This window comes from Eulemur rufifrons, chromosome 3, assembly GCF_041146395.1.
Source record: "Eulemur rufifrons isolate Redbay chromosome 3, OSU_ERuf_1, whole genome shotgun sequence".
Classification (NCBI taxonomy): domain Eukaryota; kingdom Metazoa; phylum Chordata; class Mammalia; order Primates; family Lemuridae; genus Eulemur; species Eulemur rufifrons.
Genome location: NC_090985.1, coordinates 60,540,557 through 60,565,347, shown reverse-complemented (window position 1 = coordinate 60,565,347; position 24,791 = coordinate 60,540,557). Strand labels below are relative to the sequence as shown.

The following is a 24,791-nucleotide window of genomic DNA, read 5'->3' as shown; positions in this document are numbered from 1 at the left end:
GCTTCTTCTCCCCCAATTAGGTGAAATTCACATGCTATCAAACATTTTAAAGTGTACAATTTGGTGGTATTTAGTACATTTACAATGTTGTACAACTACCAGCTCTTTTTGGTTTCAAAACCTTTATATCACTCCCTAAAATTACCCCATACCCTTTAAGTAATTACTCCCAATCCCTCATCCTCTGGCATCCTCTAATCTACTTTCTATCTCTATAGATTTACCTTGTCTAGACATTTAATATTAACATTATCATATAATATGCGACCTTTTGTTCTTCTCTGGAGATCTATCGAAGTTGTTATGTGTATCAGTAGTTCATTCAGTTTTATTGTTGTGTAGTATTCCATGGTATGGATGTACCACATTTTGTTTATTTATCTATTGAAGGATATATGGATTGTTTCCACTTTTTGGCTATTACAAATAAAGCTGCTATAAACATTTATGTAAAAGTTTTTGTGTGAACGTAAGTTTTCATTTCTCTGGGCTTAATGCCCAAGAGTGCAGTTGCTGGGCTATGTGGTAGTTTTATGTTTAATTTTTGAAGAAACTGCCAAATTGTTTTTGGGAGTGGCTGCATCATTTTTCATTCCTGCCAGAGAATATATGACTTACCAGTTTCTTTACATAATCACCAGTATTCAATTTTGTTGCTGTGTTTTACTTTAGCTGTTAATTAGGTGTGCAGTGATATCTCATTGTGGTTATCACTGCATTTCTCTTATAGGAATACAAATGATGTTGAGTATCTTTTAATGTGCTTACTTGCTGTGTTTCCTCTCAGTGAAATGTCTGATTATGTTTTTACTTCATTTTCTAATTGTATTGTTTGCATTTTACTGTTGAGTTTTGAGGGTTCTTTATATATTCTATTATGGTTACTAGTTCTTTGTTGACTATAATTTACAAATATCTTTTTTTAGTTGGTAGCTTTCCTTCTCTTAACAGGGTCTTTTGCAAAGCAAAAATTTGTAATTTTGATGAGGCCAATTTTTTTTCCCTCTATGGATTGTACTTTTGTTGTTAAGTTTAAGAACTTTTTGCCTAGCTTTTGTTCCCAAAGATTTCTCCCTGTGTTTTTTTCAGACTTTTTAAGTCTGATCTTAAGTCTTGATCTTTTTAAGGTGTTAGACCTAGTTTGAGGCTCAGTTTTTTTTTGTCTGTGAATATGCACCTGTTCCAGCACTATTTGTTCAAAAAGCTGTCTTTCATTGAATTGAATTTGCAACTATGGCAAAAGTTATTTGGCTTATTTTTGTATGTTTGTGTTTGGGTTTCCATTCTGTTCAACTGATCTCTGTGTGTGTTCTTTCGCTAATACCACACAGTCTTGATTACTGTAGCTGTATAATAAGTCTTGAAATTGGGTGGACAGATTCCTTCCACTTCTTTTTTGAAATTGTTTTTAGCTGCTCTATTTCCTTTGCCTTTTCATAAGTATTTTAGAATAATATTGTACACACCTACAAAAAAATCTTCAGTATGTTGAGTATTCCAACAGTGAATACTGTGTCTCTCCAGTTGTATAAATCTTCTTTGATTTCTTTTATCAGCATTTTTTAGTTTTCAGCATGTAAGTCCTATGCATATTTTGTTAGTTTTACATTTAAGTATATTTTTAAAGATTGCAAATGGTATTATATTTTTGTTTTCAGTAAACATATATATACAATGAGAATTTTTTCTATTTTTGTGTTCTGTGACCTTATAAAACTCACCTATTACTTCTAGGAAGTATGTGCGTGTTTTAAGATTCCTTGAGATTTACCCATAGTTATGTTAAATGCAAAGAGGGGCAGGGATTTTTTTTTCTTTTTTTTGTTGTTGTTTGTTTGTTTCCCTTTCCCATCTGTATACCTTTTATTTATTTCTTATTGCATTGGCTAGAACTTCCAGCATTATGTTGAATAATAGCAGTGAGAGCTGAAATCCTTGGCTTTGTTCCAGTCATAGTGAGAAAGCATTTAGTCTTTTACCATTAAGTAATTTTAAGTGTTTTCGTAGATGCTCTTTCTCATGTTGAGGAAGTAACACTCTATTCCTATTTCCCTGAAAGGTTTTTTTTTTTTTTTTTTTTTGTCATGAATGGGTGTTGAATTTTGTCACGTGCTTTTTACTGCATCGGTTTATATCTTCATGTGGATTTTTCTTCTTTAGCCTGTTAATATGGTGGATTGCATTGATTTTCCAATATTGAACCACCTGTTCATTCTTGGAATGAACCCTAGTTGGCCATGGTATATTATATGTATTTATATTTACACATGCATTAACACATAGGTGAATTCCATTTTCTAGTATTTTGGTAAATTCACATGTCTTGTTGATAAGGAATATTTGTCTATAATTTTTCTTTTTTGGCAATATCTTTGTTTGGTTTGGTATCAGTGTGATTCTAGCTTCATAAAATGAAATGGAAAGTGTTTCCTTCTTTTCTGTGTCCTGAAATATATTGTGTAGAAGGGAAATTAATTATTCTTTAAAGATTTGGTAGAGTTCTCCATTTGTACCTGGAGATTTACTTTTTTTTTTCCTTCCTTTTGAAGAATTGATCCATGTAGTCGTAGTTTTCAAATATTGTGTGTAGAGTTGATTGTTATATTCCCTTATACCTTTTGATATCTGTAGGGTCCATAATGATATTCCATTTCATTCTGTATATTGATAATTTATGACTTCTCTCTCTTTTTCTTTGTTAGCCCTGCTAGAGTTTTGTCAGTCTTATTGGTATTTGAAAAAACCAGTTTTAAGCATAAATTTTATTGATTTCTGCTACCTTTATTATAATATTTCTTTCCTCTGCTGCTTTGGTTCTATTTTGCTTTTCTTTTTCTAGGTTTTTCAGATGGGAGCCTAGATTATTTATTTGAGAGTTACTTTTTCTAATTTGTACATTTAGTGTTATAAATTTCCCTCTCTGTATTGCTTTAGTTGTGGCCCACAAATTTTGATACATTGTATTTTCATCAGTTCAATTTGTTTCTTTTATTTCCCTGGAGACTTCCTCTTTGACTCATGAGCTATTTAGATCTGTTTAATTTCCAAGTATTTGGAGATTTTCCTATTATCTTTTTTTAAATTGATTTCTGATTTGAACCTATTGTGGTCAGAGAACCAACTCTGTATAACTTTCATTATTTTAATTTTGTAAAGATTCATTTATGGCCTAGCACAATATGGTCTACCTTGTTATGTGTTCTGTGGGCACCTGAATATGTATTCTGCTGTTCTGTAATATATAAAACAGCTTATTAGTTGGTAGTGTTTTTGATATCATTTATATCTTTGTTGATAATCTGTCTAGTTGTTTTGTCAATTGTTCAGGGGGTATTGAAGTCTCCAACTATAATTGCAGATTTGTTTCTTTTTTCATTTATCGCTTTCTGCTTCACATATTTTCCAGCCACGTTGTTTGGTTTATACATATTTATGTCCTTTTGGAGGATTGACTCTTATAATTATTTTTCTCTTAAGTTTATTTGACATTAAAATAACCATTCTTTTTTTTAAATATTGAGATGAAGTTCATATAACACAATCTTTACCATTTAGCCATTTTAAAGTGTGCAATTCAGGGGTTTTTAGTATATTAATAAAGTTGTTCAGCCATCACTCCTGTACAATTTTAGAACATTTTTATCTTCCCCAAAGAAACTCCATACCCATTTAACAGCTACTTCTCATTCCTGTTTCCCTGTAGCCCCTGGGAATCACTAATCTGCTTTCTCTCTCTCTCTCTCTCTCTCTGTGGATTTACCTCTTCTGAATATTTTCTGCAAATGGAATTGTGCAGTATGTGATCTTTTCTATCTGACTTCTTTCATTTAGCATAATATTTTAAGGTTCATCCTTGTTGTAATATCTTCCAGTGTTTCATTTCTCTTATGGCTGAATGATATCATATAGTATGGCTATACTGCATTTTGTTTTTCATTAGTTATTATCATTTAGTTATTATCATTTCATTAGTTGGTGGACATTTGAATTGTTTCCACTTTTTGGCTATTAAGAATAATGCTTTTATGAACAAGCTTTTGTGTCAATGTACATTTTTAGTTCTCTTGGGTATTTACATAGAAGAAGAATTGCTGGGTCATATGGTAACTTTTTAATTAACTGCCAAATTGTTTCCCAAAGCACCTGGTCCATATTACTTTCTCAGCAGCAGTGTATGAAGGTTTCAATTTCTCCACTTCCTCTCCAACACTTTTTATTGTTTTTCTTTTTTTATTATAGCCATTTTAGTTGGTGTGAAGTGGAATCTCACTGTGTTCTGCTTTCTGTTGATTAATGTTTGTATGACCTACTTTTTCCTATCCTTTCACTTTCAACTCAGCTACATTTCTTGTAGACTGAATTTGGTTGGATTGTGTTTTTTGATCCAGTGTGTTGATTTTATCTTTTAATTGGTGTAGTTAGACTACTTATATTTAATGAAATTATTGATATTTAGGCCTTACGTTTGCCATTTTATTTTTTGCTGTCTGTTTGATCTGTTTTTCATTTTTTTTTTTTTCCTGCCTTCTTTTGGGTTACTTAAACATTATTTAGAATTCCATTTTGCTTTATGTTTAGTGATTTTGAGTGTATCTTGTTAAGCTTGCTTTTTTCGGGACTGTTTTAGGTATTACGTTTCCTAATTCTAACTTATCACAGTTTACTGCTGTCATCGATATTCTAGTTCAAGTCTAGAAACCATACTTCCTCTTATGTTCCGTTACCCTTCTTGTTTATAATACAATTCTCTGAAATATTTCCTGTATGTAGATTGATAACCACATGAGATATTTTTGTCTCAATATGGAACGTAGTTTAAAAAACTCAAGAGAAGAAGGAAAGGCTATTTACCCTATTTTTGCTTACTGTATTGCCTTTTCTTTCCTAATATTCCAAAGTTCCTTACTTTAACCTTAACTTTCTGTTTGGAGAACTTACTTTAGCTGTTCTTTTTGGGTAGATCTTCTAGTGACAGATTTTCTTAGTTTTCCTTCATCTGAGAATGTCTGGTTTTCTCTTTCATTCCTGAGGTATATTTTTGCTGGATATAGGATTTTGGGTACTTTTTTTCTTTAGCAGTTGAAAAATGTTGTGCCACTACCATCTAGGCTCTGTGGTTTGTCATCAAATATCTGCTGTCATTTGATGATTTTCTTCCCTCTGTGTATGAGGTGCAATTTTTTTCTTGCTCCAAGATTTTTTTTCCTTTCTTTAGTTTTCAAATGTTTATCTATGATGAGTTTTGACTTCTTTGAGTTTACTCTGTTTAGGTTTAGCTCAGCTTCTTAATTTAGGTTTATATCTTTAGTCAAATATGGGAAATTTTTAGCCACAGTTTTTTGAAGTACTTTTTCTGCTACTTTCTATTCCTCTCGTACTGGACTATGAAGACATGAAAGTTACATCTTTTATTATGGTCTCACAGGTCCCTGGGATTCTTTCTTTTTTTTCTTTTCTATTTTTTCTAAAGGTCACATTGGGTAATTTTTGTTGTTCTGTCTTTGATTTTAGTGATTCCTCAGGGGTTGTGCCCCCTTGTTACTGCTAGGTGGGGATAGAAGTCCAGTTCTCCACTCGGCCTACATCACTATTTTAAGGACAGGAGCTCGTGTTACTTCTGGCCAAGGGTGGAAATTCTGGCTCTCAGTTAGGCCTCCCTTGGCTTGAAGTGTTTGCACTGCCTCATTACTGCTCTCAATGAGGCTTCCACTGACACTGTGGTAATAGTTGGGTGGTTTGTTACTGCCAAGTTTTGGTGAAGTTTCTGACTCTCCACTCGGTCTCTCCTGACACCATCCCAGCTGGAATGGGAAGGGGCACCTTCTTACTAGTGGGGTTGAGTTGGAAGTCTAGGCTTTCTCTTTAGCCTTCTTTTATTCTACCCAGGCAGAAGTGTTGGGGTTTCTTGTTAAACATGTTAAAGGTAGAAGTCTAGGCTTTCTACTTGATCTTTGCTGTCATTGGTAGGGGTATGGCCACAGTTTTTGTAGTGGTGTTTGGCTGGAATAGACCATTTATTTTCTAAAAGTTTTTTATTTTGCTAGGTTACCTCTTTCTGGTTCTTTGGCTAGGGAGAACAGACTATTTTTGTTGGGACTTTTTGTCTGTACCCATTGGCCTTTCTGGGTTAGTGGCTTCTTCAGCTTCAAGTCTAGGATATTTGAGGCAAAAACAAAACCCATGAACCTTACCGTTGTGTCATTCCTTGGGTCTAGAGGTCCCCAACTGATCTGCCTTCTCTGCTTCTTTTAGAGTTGTCTTATTTTTTGTTATATCTGATGTTTGCTTTTTAGTTGTACTTAGCATGAAAAATAGGGAAGTATGTTTACCCTATCTTCCTAGAAGTAGAACTAGTTTATTTATTTTTATAACTACTTGAAAAAGCTGTCTTTTTTTTTTAAAAACTTAATTATTTATGTTTCTTTTTGGTTAGAGTAAGCTTATATATGACTTTGAGTGGCCTCCCATTTGTTGATGCCATTATTTCTTAACCATACTTAAGACACCTGACATGATATCCTGCTCTGAATATGGCTGTAGCAACATTTGTTCATAAGGGATATGGCCTTTAGTGATTTGTGAATAATTTGTGTATAGATTGGATTTATCCATTCTATTCTTCCTCTCCTTGCACATATTTTTTAAATACATTTTATTAGAGCCCTGAGATCTTCTTCCACTTTATTTTTGTAATTTGGTTACTTACTGGAAAAGCTTAATGTTATCTGGAAATTTGTATGCTGACTTCTGTTTATTCTCTTCCTTTTCTATTATAAGTTTGGAGATATATATATATATATATATATATATATAAAAATTAGTGGGAGGTTTTTGTTTTGCCTCCTGATTCTACTCACAGTGATTACAGAGTATTGTTTATCTTTAGTCCATACTGTGAAGCTTTGTCATATGATGTTATTTAAAATATCCAAACCTTAGACAGTTTTTTATATTATACATGATTTACAAAATTTTATTTTTTTTACAGTAATGATAACTTCTATATAATTTCTACTTTTTCTATGAATAGTTTTCATATAGTTGTAATGACATTATATATACCATTCTAAGTTCTATTTGATTTATCATTTCCTAGTAAATACAGAATCTATGCTTTTACATAAATATTGAGTAACATAGGTTTTTAATAATGGATATTGATATTTCATAATGCACCTAACCATTCTCCCTTTATATTTAAAGTGTTTTCCAATTTTTGCTGAGGTAGTATAAGCATTTTTTTCCTTCATTTTAGTTATTTCTTTGGGATAAATTCCTGCAACTGAAATAACTTGGTAAAGGATTAATCACCTTTAAAAAATAACACATGGTAAATATTGTTCTCCCAAGTCATTCCATGAACATATGCTACAACTGGGGATGAAGGATAATGATTATTTTAATGAAGCCTCAACAACATTAAATATTATAGATTGTACATACAAGTGATGCTTCACTTTTCTTTTAATTCACTGTCTTGAGTTACAGTAAGATTGGTTTTTTGTCATGTCTTTTCTGTGTATATTTCCTCTATGTGAATTTGCTTTTGTATTCTTAGTCACTTATTCACTGATTCATTGATTGACTGATTCATTCATTCAACAAATACCTAAGTGCTTCATTAAGTGATGCATTAAGCTTTTAGTGTATTTGTCAAAGAAGTTTTGAAAGTTTTCGTAAATTCTTTGGCTTCTCCCTGTGAGTAGTTATTTTTATTGTCAAAATTGAAACATTAAACTCTCAATTAAGGCCATATTTGACTTCCAATTACAATAACTGTATTAAATACACTTATGATGTACAACCATCGTCACCATTCACTGTAGAACTCTTTTCATCTTGTGAACCTGAAACTCTATACCTGTTAAACCATAACTCCCTGTGTTCATCTCCTTTTATCCCCTGGAGACTGCCATTCTAAATTTTTTTTCCTATAATTTTGACCACTTTAAATACTTCAGATAAGTGGAGTCATACAGTATTTGTCTTTTTCTGATTGTCTTATTTCATTTAACATGATGTCTTCAAGGTTTATGCACGTTATAGCATGTGTCAGAATTTTTTTCTTTTTTAAGGCTGAATAATATTCCATTGTGTTTATATACCACATTTTGCTTATCTAGTCATCCTTCAGTGGACACTTGGGTTGCTTCCATGTTTTAGCTATTGTAAATAATGCTGCTATGGACACAGGTGTACAGATATCTCTTTGAGACTCTGCTTTCAATTATTTTGGGTATATGCAATTATGGGATCATATGGTAGTTCTATTTTTAATTTTTTAAGGAGCTTCCTTACTTCCAGCAGATGTACCATTTTACATTCCCAGCAATAATGTACAAGGGTTCCAATTACTCTACATCTTCAATAACACTTGTTATTTTTTGTTTTTTAAATAGTTGGCCATCCTAATGGGTGTGAAGTGGTATTTCATTGATTTGTATTTCCCTAATGATTAGTGATGCTGAGCATCTTTTCATGTACTTATTGACCATTTGCATGTCTTCTTTGGAGAAATATCTATTTAAGTCTTTTGCCCATTTTTGAAGTAGGTTGTTTTTTTGTTATGGAGGTCTAGGAGTTCTCTATGCATTGTGGATAGCAATGTCTCATTAGACAAATGATTTCCAAGTGTTTTCTCCAGTTCTTTCCCTCCTTGTGTTTTCATGGCACTTCTTTTTGGAATTTTTCACTACATAGGTATATATTTGTATAATTATTGTTTTAATGACGGCTTCTCTCACTCCATTGTGAATTTCTTAAGAGAAGGGTCTGAATTGGTCTTATTTACTCTTGTAACTACATGCTTAGTCTGGTATATAGTAGTTTCATAGTAAATATTTATGAGTGCATGAGTAAGTGAATGAACTAAAGATATATGAGTCAAAGTTAATGCTATGCATGGAATCCATGAGTAGATGATTATGCTTAGATGGAGACAAAAATTTGCATCCTTATGTGAGGATGAAAGTCTAGTATTAGAAGCAAATTCTCATCTAGAAGCTGATATCCTACAGGGCATTATGATGGTTAACTGGGTCAAAGCACTTGTCTTAGTCCAATTTCTTTTGCTTATAACAGAATACCTGAACCTGGGGAATTTATAAAGAAAAGGAATTTAATTATTATAGTTATAGAGGCTGTGAAGTCCAAGGTTGACGGGGCACATCTGATGACAACTTTCTTGTTGGTGGGGACTCCCTGAAGAGTCTCGTCAGTGCAGGGTATTATGTGTTGAAGGGGCTGAGTATGGTCATTCAGATCTCTCTTCCTCTTCCTCCTCTTACAAAGCCACAAGTCCCACTTCCATGATAATCCATTAATGTATGAATGGATTGGGTTCAACCAATCGCTCTTAAAGGCCCTATCTCTCAGTACTGCCACATTGGGGATTAAATTCCAACGTGAGTTTTGGAGGGAACAAACACATAAACTGTAGCAGCACCTGATTGCCCTACGTAGTGATAAACAGTCCAGAATTATGCGCAGTAGGCCTTTAATTTTGTTGTGGATTGAAGGGCAGTGATTGATGTGGCAGGATTGAATCTTGGTTACATGCAGTTAGATTTCTAGTAAAAGAGTAGCTTGTTTGAGTCCTGGTTTCTTAGTGATCAGGTAATTATCCTTGTGGGATGGCAGTTTTACACTGTGACATTATTGAGAGTGCCTTTTGTCAGAAAGTGAGTTATACTAAGGAAAGGAGAATGATCTCATATGCAGAGTAAGTAAATGTCATATTTATTTTTATGCTGGTATAACCTTTACCAGCTTCCTCCAAAGACATACACACACACGCACACACACACACACACACACACACACAGACATAATATTTCCTTAATTTAAAAGATCGTTTAGCTCTTTATTGTGATTTATTTTTTCAGGTAGTCATTTAGCATCTTTATCCATTTTTAAAAAATCAGAAAAAAATCTTTACCACATTTCCCCTATTGTGTTTATGATAAGGTCTTTTCAGATAGACTCTAGTCTTCTTGTGTAGTATTTTTAAATGGCCTCATTTAATTTTTTGCCCTAATCCCAACATAGTTTGGTTTTTTGTTTTTTGTTTTTTAATTTAGTGCCCAAATGTGATGGTTTCCTCTCTCTCTCCTCCCCACTTTGGCTATCAGAATGTGGAGTTTAATATAATATGACTTTTACATATTGTACATATTATACATATACGTATACTGCTATTACATAGCAGTCCTTCTTTAGATATTTCCACCAGTGGTTATTTCTGAGAACTTAATTTCATATATTTTCTTCCCATGTGTTATGAATTACCTAATCTGAGGTTTTTATTTTCATATCTTATGCCATGAGTCTTTTTTTTTTTTAAGTTCTGTATATGGGGATAATACTAAATGATCATAACTATTAATAGTCATTGGGTATTATTAATTATCCTAACCAAGAACTTTTATATATGGAAAAAACCACTCTAATTATTGGTACTGCAGCAATAATGATCATTCTTCACCTGGCATTATAGTTCTAGAAGCTAGGGGAAGATATCAAAGTTTTGGAAAGTTTTCCTTGCAATTTCAATTGATAGATAAATTTATAATTATTCTTTTAAAATTTTACCTCATATTTCATTACTGACTTTACCTAGTCCATGTTTTTTCCTGCCTTATATTCAAAAATACAATAATTACTTCATTTAATTAAATAATATAAATTTTCTTTGCCCTTAAAATAATGCTGAAGGTATTCGACAATATCACTACCTGAAAATCCGCTTTTCTTTTCCATATTCCATCCTGTAGTATTTATTCTCCTCCATCCACTGCAGTTACTCATAGCTTTTAGAGCTAAAAGTGATCTTAGTCATAATCAAATTCAATCCCTCACCTTTTTCAGATGAAGAAAGTTGTCCACAAAGGTTTAAATCCAAGATTATACAGCTGTTTGATAGCTGAGTTTATACTAGGATAAAGGTCTAGTGATTAGTGTATCTTTTTAAACTCCCTTCTTAATCCGTAATGTATATGAACTGAACTTCCCTTAATCCAAGCTTGTGGTGTTTGTTGTAGTAGTAGCAATAATGACACTATAGTAACTAACATTCATTGAGCATTTACATGCCAAATGCACTGTTGAGCACTGTCCATTTATTTCACTCAGTGCTCATGTTTACTGTGTAAAGTAGCTAGTGATTTATATCCATTTTACACATGAGAAAACTGAAACAGAGTAGTTAAATAAATTTTGGAGTTCATGTGTTGATTTCTCTGCTTACCCTGCAGTGTTTAACCTCAATAATTACTTGTTTCTTTTTCTTCTATTATGGATGAAATCTTAGGGAGGAGAAAATTCATTTATAAGCTATTTTTACTTAAGAAACATGTGGCATGACTTCTAGAAAAATCCAAAAAAACTATGAGAAAAATGAAAACCAGAGTGGGAAGCAGGCACTAACGCTTTGGCTGTCCTAATGGGCTGTGACAACCTTAGTAACCAATGGACTTGGCTTTTGATTACCAAAAGGGAGTGAGGGCAAGAAGGGAGGAACGGGAAGTGATGTTCCACTTTTTTAAGCTCATAATTTCAAAGGACTAGTGAAAAGGTAGACTGTTTAAGAAATGTTTCACTGCGGTTTAACAAAGAAGGTTCTTTGTGTTGGCCTTTTTTGTTGTTGTTGTTGTTTTTGAGATGGAGTCTTGCTTTGTCACCTGGGCTAGAGTGCCGTGGTGTCAGCCTAGCTCACAGCAACCTCAAACTCCTGGGCTCAAGTGATTCTCCTGCCTCAGCCTCCCAAGTAGCTGTGATTACAGGCGCCGGCCACCACGCCCAGCAAATTGTTCTGTTTTTAGTAGAGACTGGGCTTTTGCTCAGGCTGGCCTCAAACTCCTGACTTCAAAGGCTCCTTCTGCCTTGGCCTCCTAGAGTGCTAGGATTACAGGCCTGGCCTGTGTTGGCCTTGATTGGGAAAGGGAGGGCGCTTTCCTGGAGAATTTATAGCCATAACTTTGTCCTCATTGAGATTTTAGTTTTTGCCTTAACTAGGAACCATGAAACTAATAAGTTAAAATGTGATCCTGAATGGGCTGTTTATATCCTTGTGTATCTTGTAGTAAGTACAGGTATTTGCTGTGGCACAGACCTTCAAATCTGGCAATGTATTTGAGAAAGAACCTCTTGTGAAATGTAAACTCAGAATCCAAAATTACAAAGAATGTGAGGAATAATCTGCCAAGAGCAAGAGTGAGCAGAAACCTCCAATGGTCAAATTAAACTGCTAGAATGTTAGATAATAGAATTATTGGAAACAGTATAAAATGACCATTTAAAATGATTAAAGAAGTAAAAGATGGATTTGAAAATATAACAGGAATAAGATATGAATAAAAATGAGAATTTTTATAAAGAAAAATAAAATGTTTAGAGGTCAGCGGTCCTTGAATGGATTAAACAGCAGATTAGACACAGCCAAAGAAACTATTAGTGAACTTGAAGGTAGTTATAAAGAAATTATCTAGAATGCAACACAGAAAATACAGATGAAAATGTGAAATATAGGTCAACAGATCTGGACACTCGAACAAGAAGATTCTATATGTCTATGGACCCTCTGAGTGAGAAAGTGAGAGAGAAGCAGTACTTATAGACTTTTTCTCTTAACAAAGTTGATATGAGATGTGAATCTTCAGACTTATGAATCATAAATCCCTCAAGCAGGAAAAATAAACCTAAACTTCTAAGTAGACACATTGTGGTAAAACTTCAATGTGCTAAAGATGAGCGTAAAACTTTAAAGGCAACTAGAGGGAAAAGAAATTAATGACATGATCTGCCAACATATATGTTAGTTTTTAGTTTCCTATGCTTGCTAATGAAGATGTCAAGGATGAAGGAAATTTTTTGTTCTTGAACACATATTTTAGGCACTGTCTTAAGTTATCTAGAAGTCCCTTTTAAGCACATAGAGTCTAGTGATTCTCCCTTTTCCAGCCAAAGTGAGTTATTGGATTTTCTTGTCAGAGCATATGTAGAAATAGTAAATTCTTCAGTATTCTAACCAGGCTCTGCCCCTATCCAAATAAAAGGATTTATTTTTCCAGTCTCCTTGTACCCAGAAATGTTCTTATTCCCACACTTGGAATTATTGTAGAGTAAGCAAATCTTGAAATGGAACAGGTTACTTAAAGAATTTTTTAAAAAGATAATTTTAAAGAGCATTTTTAGGTTCACAATTGAGAGGAAGGGGCAAAGACTTCCCCTTATACCCTGTGTTCCAACACATGCATGTCCAATCCCCCTTTTTCAACATGTCCCATCAGAATGGAACGTTTGTTACCTTGATGAACCAACACAGACAGGTCATAATTACCAAGTCCGTAGTTTAATTTAGGGATCACTCCTGGTGGTGTGCTTTCTATGGGTTTGAACAAATGTGTAATTATATGTATCTATTATTATAGTATCATACAGAATGTTTTCACGGCCCTAAAAATCCTCTGTGCTCTGCCTATTTATCCTGTCTCCCAACCTGCAAATCGTGGCAACCACTGATCTTTTTACTATTCCTGTAGTTTTGACTTTCCAGGATATATAGTTAGAATCATACAGTATGTAACCTTTTCAGATTGGCTTCTTTCACCAGTAATATGTATTTAAAGTTTCCTCCATGTCTTTGTAGCTCATTTCTTTTTAGCACTAATATTCCATTGTCTGGATGTACCACAGTTTATCCATTCACCTGCTGAGGGACATCTTAGTTGCTTTTGTGTTTTGGCAATCATGAATAAAGTTGCTGTAAATACCTATGTGCAAGTAAATATCTGTGGACATAACTGTCACTTCCTTTGGGTGAGTACCAAAGAGCATGGCTATTGAATTGTATGATAAGCGTATGTTTAATTTTGTGAGAAACTGTTGAACTGTCTTCCAAAGTTGCTCTACCATTTTGCATTCCCACCAGCAGTGAATGAGACAGTTCTTGTTGCTCCATATCCTCACCAGCATTTGATGTTGTCAGTGAGGTTAATTCTTATTAATAATGCAATAAAATTTCCAAGAATTTACGTTGTTAGTGTGATGAAGACATGTAGGAGAGAGATTGTGATTCACATACTTTTGGAGTTAGAAGCTAATTTTGTTTTTATTTTATATTAAGAATATGTCATAAGCAAGGTGGCAGAATGTATTGGTTTAAATCAAGGCATTTTAAAAATCTGTTACTGTGAAGCTGAATCTTTACTTGGCAAATATTTGCTAATGTTAAAAAAAAAGAATCAGAGAAGCTGATCCGTCTGTAGATAAATATTGATCATTAAATGCTTGTTGACCCTTTTTGCTGGTGATTACAGCAATATGAACAGGAATTTCTGAGATGCAGGTGGAGAATGGAACAATGAAAAGTAATCTCTTGCTGTAAAATAGCTTTTGTGTTTTGTTCCTTGTGCCTATTTAAAGTTCAGTTCTGTCATTTAATTATCACTGAGTTGCATTTAATTATCACCGAGTTACACTTTTGAGATTACTGTTTATTTCACGCTATTTAATTTGTTATAGTTCAATGGTTATATTTTATGTTCTGCCAAAAATATTGAGTGATTTTTTACTTGGATATTTTGGCTTAACCCTAGAATGTCACTACATCTGCTTTTTTTTTTTTTTGACAGGGTCTTGCTCTGTCACCCACACTGGAGTGTAGTGGCATGATAGCTCAATGCAATCTCAAACTCCTGGGCTCAAGTTATCCTCCTGCCTCAGCCTCCTGAGTAGCTAGGACTACAGGAGTATGCCACCATGCCTGGCTAATTCCTTTTTTTTTTTTTATTTTTTGTAGAGACGGGGGTCTCGCTTGTTGCCCATGCTAGTCTTGGACTTCTGGTCTCAAGCGATCCTCCTGCCTCCACCTCCCAAAGTGTTGAGATTACGTGTGTGAGCCACTGTGCCCCAGCCTATGTCTGTCTTTTGATGTTAAAAACAAAATCATTATCATCAACAACAATAATGAAACAAACTCCTTCCTTGTAAGTGTGCCGTCTCATTTGTCTGTCTTTTCAGAGGGAGCCATTTGCATGCTTCATCACCTATTTAATCTTCGAACTAAATAGCTTTCTCAGTGTACCTATCTTATTTGTTCTTGCCTAGCCAGCCACTCTTGTTTAGGCTTGTTTATACTTCCTTCTTAAGTGATAAATGTTCCTCTCATTTTACTTTCTCCCTTTATTCTTCATCTGAAAGGATAATGTTTACTTTTTACTATGATATAAAACACTTGGAAGCTCTTTGCTATTGTTATTTTGTGTAGTGTTTCTCAAGAACTCTGCTAAGATGGCCATCTCTTTAATGCATATTTTAAAGGAATTTATCTCTTTTCTCTTTCAGAAACCTTTATTATTGGTACACTCTACTGTGATTTTATTATTTTCTAGTACCTAGAATGGGTCCTGGCTGCTTGAATGTTGTGGATGATCTTTTGTTTTATTTTATTAAAGTATAGTTTTGCAAGACTTGTAACAAAAGGGCAGTCTACTACCCTCTATCACCATCACTGCTTTTTAGAGGCAATCATTTCTCAGCTCATTCCTAGATAAATACCTCTAAATTTCTGTATAGTATACTTTATTGCAATTGTCTTACCTTCCATGTCTTACCATAGAAACAATGAGTGGTGGCCCTAAAGCTAAATCTTCTGTGTTAGGCAGAAGTATGTAGGGAGTATATATACTTCTCATTGGATATGTTAGGATATGTTAGGTTTCTCTTATGGCTCCAACAAATTACTACAATCTTGGTGCCTTAAAACAACACAAATTTATTTTCTCATAATTCTGTAGTTTAGAAGACTGAAATGGGTTTCACACTAAAATCAAGGTGTCATGTTCTAGGACAGAATCCCTTTCCTTGCCTTTTCCAGCCTTTAGAGGCCTCCTACAGTCCTTGGCCCATAGCTCCCATCCCCAGCAACATTGCATCGCCATGATAGTGCTTCTGTCATCACATCTCTTTCTCTGACTCTTCCTTTCTGCCTCCTCCTTCTGTTTGTAAGGATTCTTCTGATTACATTGAGTTCACCTGAATAATCTATGAGCATCTCCCTATTTCAAGGTCAACTGATTAGGAATCTTAATTTTCCTTTGCTTTGTAATATGACATAGTCGCAGGTCCTGGGGTTTAGGATATGGACATCTTTGATGGGCCATTATTCTCCCTACCACAGAGTATTTATCTTTTAGGGCCAACTCTCACTGTCTCTATCTCTATTCTTTTTTTCTTCTGAATCTTTGAATATAATTTTATAACAATTTTTTCTTAAATCTGTATTCAGTAGGAACATATCATGACCATGTATGTATGTATTGTAATATGCTGCCATTATATTTTTTCTGGTATAAAACTTTTATTCTTGGAGTAATAATTGGCTTTTTGTGTTGTTATTGCTTGATTAGTGTTTTATGTACTTATTTTTTAATTCTCCAAAATTATAACAGAGACTCAAGTCTTCTCTCAGTATGTTCAAATGCATGAGATAATTTTAATTTTTGGAATCATTCTTTTAGTACACTTTCTTCCTGTTTTCAATTTCTGTTTGCTCCCTAGGCCTACTGCAGAGATGTCCTCAAATTTCCTTTTACCATTGTCCTAGGATTCCCTGTTCTCCTCTGTTGGGTCCCCTCTTTCTTAGACCACATGTTGCTGTTTCCTCATTTACTCCCTCTTTTTGGTGAACACAATCCTCTAGTTATCTTTCTAGCATAGAAAGTAAACTTTTTTCAGATCTGGCATGCCCTAATGAATCATTATTTTGCCTTTATATGTGATGGGTTGATTGGCTGTGTATAGGTTTTTTTAAGGGTGGGAGTCATTTTCCTACAGAAATTTAAAAGCATTGCTTTTTATTGTTTTCTTGCTTTGGGCATTGCTGTTGAAAAGTTTAATTGACATTCTAATTGTTTAGCCTTTCTATGTTACCAATTTTTGTTTTTATGTGTATGTGTTTGTTTTATTTCAGAAACTTTTAGGAGCTTCTGTTTTGCCCTGATGTTCAGGTGATGTGAGTTTATGTGTGTGTGTGTGTGTGTGTGTGTGTGTGTGTTTTATTTGTTGTGCTACATAGTAGACCCTTTTAATTTGGAATTCCTATTCAGTTTGGAAAATTTTCTTGAATTTTTTCTTTGTTTATTTTTTCTATTTTCTTTTGATAGTTCTTTCTAGAACTTTCGGTTTTCAGATATTGGATTACTTATGCCAATCGTTTTATTGTCATTTTTCTTTTACTTTCAATCTCTATGGATTTTTTGGTTTTAATTAATGGGAGATATCCTCAACTTTATTTTACAGGCTTTCTACTAATTAAAGGAGAATTAACATCGTGGTTTTTATTTCTTTTTTTTTTTTTTTTTTTGAGACAGAGTCTCACTCTGTTGCCCAGGCTAGAGTGAGTGCCGTGGCGTCAGCCTAGCTCACAGCAACCTCAAACTCCTGAGCTCAAGCGATCCTTCTGTCTCAGCCTCCCGAGTAGCTGGGACTACAGGCATGCACCACCACGCCCGGCTAATTTTTTTTCTATATATATTTTTAGCTGTCCATATAATTTCTTTCTATTTTTAGTAGAGATGGGGTCTCGCTCTTGCTCAGGCTGGTCTCGAACTCCTGAGCTCAAACGATCCGCCCACCTCGGCCTCCCAGAGTGCTAGGATTACAGGCGTGAGCCACCGCGCCCGGCCCGTGTTTTTTATTTCTAAGAGCTCTTTTTTATTCTTTGAAATTTTTAAATGTCCAGTTCTTGTTGGAATATATTCTGTACTCTCTTTGAGGATAGAAATTATTTTTATTATTTTTTGAAGTTTTTTCCTGCTCCTGGCATTGTCTCTTTACTTCAAGTTCCTTTCCTCTGTGTTTTTTTTTTTTAAATTTCCACCTGTTACATTAGTGACTTTTATCTAATATTTGTTGACCCTTTATATTGTAGAATAAAGTACAGAATAACTAATTAGATCCTCTGTGTGAGGTTGGAACTTGTTGAATGGCTGGTGTCATTGTAGGGGAATTGGACACAACTCTGTTTGTTGGGAGAGAATTATTAGTATCAGTTCCTTTTTCTTGGACTTGCCACTTTGCACAGAGAGATATCCTTCCATCTCCTTCCTGAGGGTTATAAGTCTGGCACTCAGTTCTTAGAGAATAAAAGAAGGGGAGATCTCATTATCCAGTATATATACTGTGTATAGATTTTTAGATTAATTCCCCGTTCTTAGCATGCACCATTTTCTTTGGTTGTATCTCATTATTTCTTCGTTCAGAGTCTTTCTGGTTTAACCTTTCCACAGTAAACCCTCCAGTCTTCTGCCAGGATGAGTGTCAGGTAGTTTGGCTACATTGATTAAGGGAATGGATCTGTGGTCATTAGACAGACTTTTAGTCTTTCCTTATCTTTTTTAGCCTAATCTGCATCCCTGCCTTGTGAACTGCCTGACCTCTTTATTTCTTGTTATTTTGGGGGCTTGTTGCAGATCAATTTGCTTCTTAGTTTAATTACCCAAAGTCACTTTTTCTCTGTTGCTCTATGTCTACTCATTGCTACTTGTTCATCAAATATCCATCTTCCAAAATTTTGTTGACAGCTTTTGTCTCTTTGAGATCTTTCCATTCAGCTCTTGTCTTTTCATTTTAATTTCTTTGTTAGTTTAGGGCCCTGAAAATATTTCTTAGTCTTTTTGTGGAGGTTAAGGGTTGAACAGAGGTAAACATGGTTTGACTTCTTAATCGTTTACTTACACACAGATATACAGATGATTCTCATTAGTTCATCTTTTAATTTATAGATGATAATTATAGGAGTGATCATAAGTAGATTACAGAAGAGTAGAAATTTGACACTGAGGGAAAGGTCTCAATGAGGCTATAAGAATTATGGCAGGCAAGAAAGTTGGTGGAAAAAGAATTAGGGTTAATGGTGTATTATAGGATTAAAAATATGGTTAGGGGTTGATGTTTTAGAGAAAAGTACTAAAAGGAGAAGAAATAGCATAACATTAATTCATATTTAATTATATTCCAAAAATTTGTAACGATTTTTAGATAATTTTATTGGTAATACTATGTAAAATTGTATTTCAGTTACAGTGCCTTAGGGTTTTCCACTTGCCTTCCTCTAGTGGACTATGGCAGCGGTATTTGAGTAAACATTTATAAGAGTACTTTGTAAGGCATTTTTTCAAATGTAAGGTATTTTCACTGTCTTTGTGATTGTCCTCTTAACTCATGTCGGCTATGTATACATTCCGTCAAAATACGGTACGCTATCCCTAAATTAAATGTTCTGTGTAAAGTTCAGCTGAGTTTTCACAGTTAAATACCTTGATCAGTAATTACAGTTATTTTCTCCTCCTTGAGTAACAATCATAGTGACTTGCCCTAAGCCACTTACATGCAAGGTAAGTAGGTAATGCTGTCTCTATCTGAAAGCACATTTATTTACCTTCAGAGACTTTGCTCTTTTTGTTTTACCATATTGCTTCTCTAATAGGAGATTTCCTTTCACAATTTCAGAGAGCAGCATTCCTGTAGAACACAATTTGAATGGTGCCCTGAATTGTATAATACCAAGACTTAGCTCCTTCTGCCTTTCTATTACTTACATTTGGGGCATTTTATAATTTTAGATTGATGGTGGAGTGGAAAGAAATGTAAGATTATTTTTTACTAGCAACTTTTCTCCATTATCAAAGTCTATATGTAATTTCTTCTCCTTTTTTAAAATATGAGCTGTGGCACTGAAGACAAATTACATTATAAAAAAGCTTATCTTAAAGAGAAATGGTAGCATAATGATTTAGTTATTAAAACAAGTTTTAAAATATCTGAGCAATGGCCAGGCACAGTGGCTCACACCTATAATCCTAGAGGGAGGCTGAGGCGGGATGATTGCTTAAGGCCAGGAGTTTGAGACCAGCCTGAGCAGGAGCAAGGCCCTGTCTCTACAAAAAATAGAAAAATTAGCTATGCATGGTTGTACAAGCCTTTAGTCCCACCTACTTGGGAGGCTGAGGCAGGAGGATTGCTTGAGCCTGGGAGTTTGAGGTTGCAGTGAGCTATGATGACCCCACTGGGCTTTAGCCCAGGTGACAGAGTGAGACCCTGTCTCAAGGAAAAAAAAAAAAAGTGAGAAATATAATGATTATAAAAATTCAGCACTGAGTTCTTGATAGTATTAGTCTAAACCAATATGCTTTATACAGGTATAAAGATTCTTATTAGAGGAGATTTTAGACAACTTCTTCTTCTAAGTTACATATAACACAAATGAGATATTAACAAAGACCTATTATTTATCATTCAAGGTAGAATACTAACCTTGAAATGGTAAAAGAAGCAGTATTACAAAATTACTTAAAAACAAAACCATTTGGCCTATTCAGATTCTTTTGCTTTTGTGTGTACCAGAAACTAATTCAATTCTTTTGGTTCTGAACCCATCAGCAACTCTTGAATCTTTTAGTAGATCTTGTTTGTTGATAGCCATATAAGTTTCCTATGTTTTTGTTTTTTTGAAAAACTGGTATAGAATGAGAGTCTTCCAGTGAGGGCTTGAGGGTCAGGGGAGGGTATTACTAAGTTGTATGTCTTCATCATTTAACACGGTGATTAGATCACGGTAAGTAATCCTCTGATTATAATTACTTGCAGCCATAAAAGATATTAAATAGGTAGGGGAGCTCAGCATTTGTGGAATGGAAATAGTAACAGCTACCTCAGGTTTTTTGGGGTGTGATAAATAAAAAAGCTAGGCATAGTGCATAGAACCTTGGAAATGCTCAGTGAATGTTGCTATGATAAATTGTACTTCTATTTCCATGATGATTATATTAGTATTGTTGGCATCATTTAATTTTCTGAGATACTAAAATTTATTGAGACATGAATTTTGAGAAGCTGATAAATATGTCTTAGAAAAATGTATAAATGCATATATTTGAGATACCATTTCATAGGTTTCATAGACTCCTTAAAGTCTACCATAGACACAAGGTTCAGAATTCCTTCTCTGAGTATAATGGATACCACTCCAAAGGGAAACAATGCAGGTGGCAAATATTGGAAAATAGCAAACAATGAATGTAAAATTATATAAAGACAAAATTGAAATTAGTAAATTAATAGCTCCCTCTGAAGTAAGGTTAGTGTGGTATATTATGTTTCTCAGGATGACATCCTCTAACCATTTGTAAAACATTTAATATGTTAGTTAAATTGCAGATTTCTGGGCCACAGCTCAGGATGACTCAGTCATGATCTCTTGGAGAAGTTGTGGGACTTCTTGAACACACTAAAGTTTAAAACCAAAGATTTTTAGCATGATATTTACTACGTCTATCATAGAAAGTTTATGGTCTTAACTATTCATACTGAGTCAAAGAAGCTTCAAATATGAACAATAAAATATATTTTAACCAAAATGTGGAATGAGAAAAAGAAAGGAAATTATGTTGGTGGATGTTCATGAATATAGGCAAAATGAGGGGTAAAGTCTTCTGTGATGGAATCAGATTGTGTTAAACACTTTAGCTCTTTCACTCAGTAACTGAGGTGCTTTGAACAAATTGATTTAACTCTGCTAATCTATTGTATCCTCATCTGTAAAGTGAGAATAATTATAATATCTATACAATAAGCCTGTGGTAAGGATTGAATGGAATAGGCATAACACATACTGAGTCTTCAGTAAATTTTAATTTATTAGAGTAGTACTTCTTCTTTCTTCTTTATTCTCTATCATCATCATCATCATCATCACCACCACCACCACAGTGATTGTCAATACTGTCAGTATAATGTTCTTAAGGCTTCTCTGCTTACATAATTCTTACCTACCCTTTATGACCAAAATGAGGTTCTCCCTTTTAAATGAAGTTTTCCCAACCACTTATTTATGCTAATTATTTTATATCCTTCAACAAGTAGTACATAGTAGAGTTGTTAATATTCACTTTTTTCTTAATTGATAAAAATTTCTTTGTTCACCTTTATCTCCATAGAGCATATCAGGATTGTTTATAAGGTATTGTATTTTAATTTAGGGGCTGTTTTGAGCTATATGTTGAGTATCCCTAATCTGAAAATTTGAAATCCAAAATCTTCTAAAATCTGAAACTTTTTGAGTGCCAACGTGATGCCCCAAGGAAATACTCATTGGAGCTTTTCAGATTTTGGATTTTCAGATTAGGGATGCTCCACTGGTAAGTATGTAATGTAGATATTCCAAAATCCAATGTAATCCCAAATTCAAAACACTTCTCTTCCCAAGCATTTTAGATAAGGGATACTCAACCTGTATTTTGTTTTTGTCTCTTCACTCTACCTGATCAAGATATTTTGGGGAGTTTGTTTACTCAGGTAGTTTTCTGTTTAAATGCCTCTGCCTAAATGAAACTTAATTTATAATTTGAATTTATTTCAAAAGGAAAAATCTTAGTCTGTAATCTAAAGCCAAATATGATTTTTAAACTGTCTCTTGTTTTTTAAGCAAGTATTTGTGCATTTACTTTTATTTTGTTAGCTTGAAGAGCTTGACTAGTCAAGAGCTGACTACATAAGTATGGTTATAAGAGTTCAGCCCATTTATTTTAAAATTGCGTCCTTTCGCCTCCTAAACACTGAACTATGAAACCTAACACAAATACTGTAAGAACATCTGAGGTAGATAATTAAAGTATAATTAAGTTTAAATGCCTTGGTGAAGGAATATAAAAATTATTTAAATTCAATCGGCTAGTACATTTGCAGTTTTCTTTTATTAGGTGTGAAATCTAAGAATCCCCTGCCAACTCTTGAGGGCTCAATCCAGAATGTTGAATTGAAGTACTGCAGCACATCATTGGTCAAATGTGCCTCTGGGACCATGGGATCAATAAAAATTTGTGCCAAAGCCCCAGGTATGTGCAGCTGGACCGTGTAAAACTTTATTGCCTGTATAGGAGAATTGGCCTTGCGTTTTACAAGGAGCGTTACTGAAACAAGAATTTACTCATTGTTCCTATGAATCAGAGGTTTTAAATTTTTACTTAAAAAATTTTTAATCGTGCCAGGATGATACTCCTTGACTTTAATAAATTAATTTTTATTTAAGGAGAAAAACTTTACATAGTTTTAAGAATGGTTATAAGGGAGAAAAATTGAAGGAATATTTATTCTTATACCTTTTGGAGCGTGATAGGTGGTATAGATATGTATGACACAATAATTAAAATGTTGTTAGCATAATGCAATAAAAAGAAAATCCTGTTGTTTTAAATTTAGGGTTGTAATTGACTTCACCTGCCTACCAATATTTTATTTTATAATATTTTTCTTAAACTATTTGTAATTTTTCCAATACCAACTAAATTTCAAGATAAGCCTATAAAGGTACAGATTCCACTGAATTTTTAGAAGACAATGTGTTCAAGTTGTTTCCTTTTATAAACTTTTTTACATTCTTTGGCAAAATGTTAAAATTCAATTTTAAAAGTTTAAATACGCTTTTAATTTATCAGACTCCCTATAACTAAATATACAAGTAAAATTACCAAATATAATTGAAATGTTTTATTGTGGGGTTAATATATTTTAAGCTCAAACATCCTCAGGCTACTCCTATATTGTATTTAATAAGATTTGTTGTCTATGAATGTTTTTATCCAGTGGACAGTGGAAAAGAGAAGTTGATTCCTTTGCTTCAGGGTCCTTCTGACACTAAAGACCTTCACTGCACCAAGTGGCTCAATGAGAGTAGAAAGCCAGAATCTCTCTTAGCTCCAGATTTAATAGCCTTCACAATTCAAGTTCCACAATATATGGACTACTGCCACAATTCTGGTAAGTACAAACATATCATTATTCCATTATTTTGCATTTTCTTCTCCAGAAAGGCTTTTAAAAGTGAGCATTTTTTTTTCTTTTTTAGCGATTTGTATATCATTGGGATACTCCCTGCAGTTGTACTTTTTCAAAATTCAAGTGAAATATTTTTTAATCATTTTTGATAATTTAAATGTTTTTATAAACAATGATTTTATTTTATATGAGAGAATTTAGCTGTATGTATAGTGTTCAACCTCAAATTCATATCTATAAAGTACAACTGAGTTTTAAAATATAGCATATCTCATATAATACATATTTTCTTGGGTAGCACTTTGTAACCCAAAGTTTGTCATGTTAAATTAGCTATTTGGGCCTTCTGTAGTTTTGTAGAAAGGAAAAGATTTTGATGTTGAAACTGAGAAAAAAACTCAGCAATCATGATCTTATTTCTTAGAGCTTTATTTTTTCCGGTAGCACTTTGCCTAGAATCTGTTTCATTTTATACAATACTGTGATAGCAGAGCCATGTCTCTCATGTTGAGAGGAAATACCAGAAGAGTCAATAAAGACTGGGGGCAAAATAAAGGTATGATAGGGGTAGAGACCAATATCAGCCGTGAGTTCACTTTGCCAGTATATGGTTAGTAAAGCCAAGGTGGCCAGTCAATGAGGCTGGCAATAAAATTGTAATATAGAGATTGTTTTAAAGGTAGGGGGTCTGAATTTTTTCTTTAGAATGAATTGGTCAGTGAATAGTTTCAAATAGCTGTCTAAGAATATAGCTGTATTAACATTATTCAGTGAGTACTGTAGCTTATACAAAGTATGTTAAGCATTGCTAAGTTCAAAGTAGAAACTATGAAAAGATTTGTAATTAACAAACTAGACAGAGACTATATGGAGGTGAATTTTAAAGCAGTGCCCAGCTGCACATATGCAGGGGCACAAAAACATTTAAAAGATGAGTTTTATTGCAATATCGTTTGCAG

The 24,791-nt window shown here is 33.8% G+C and overlaps 1 protein-coding gene across 1 annotated transcript in view; it reads left to right on the top strand.

The window, feature by feature from the left end:
• The window catches only part of VPS13B (vacuolar protein sorting 13 homolog B), a 754,271-nt gene that overhangs the window by 193,926 nt on the left and 535,554 nt on the right, over positions 1 to 24,791 (top strand). The window contains exons 18-19 of the mRNA XM_069465462.1: positions 22,758 to 22,892; positions 23,641 to 23,814. Coding sequence (XP_069321563.1) covers positions 22,758 to 22,892; positions 23,641 to 23,814 — 309 coding nt within the window. The remainder of the gene's footprint in view (positions 1 to 22,757; positions 22,893 to 23,640; positions 23,815 to 24,791) is intronic.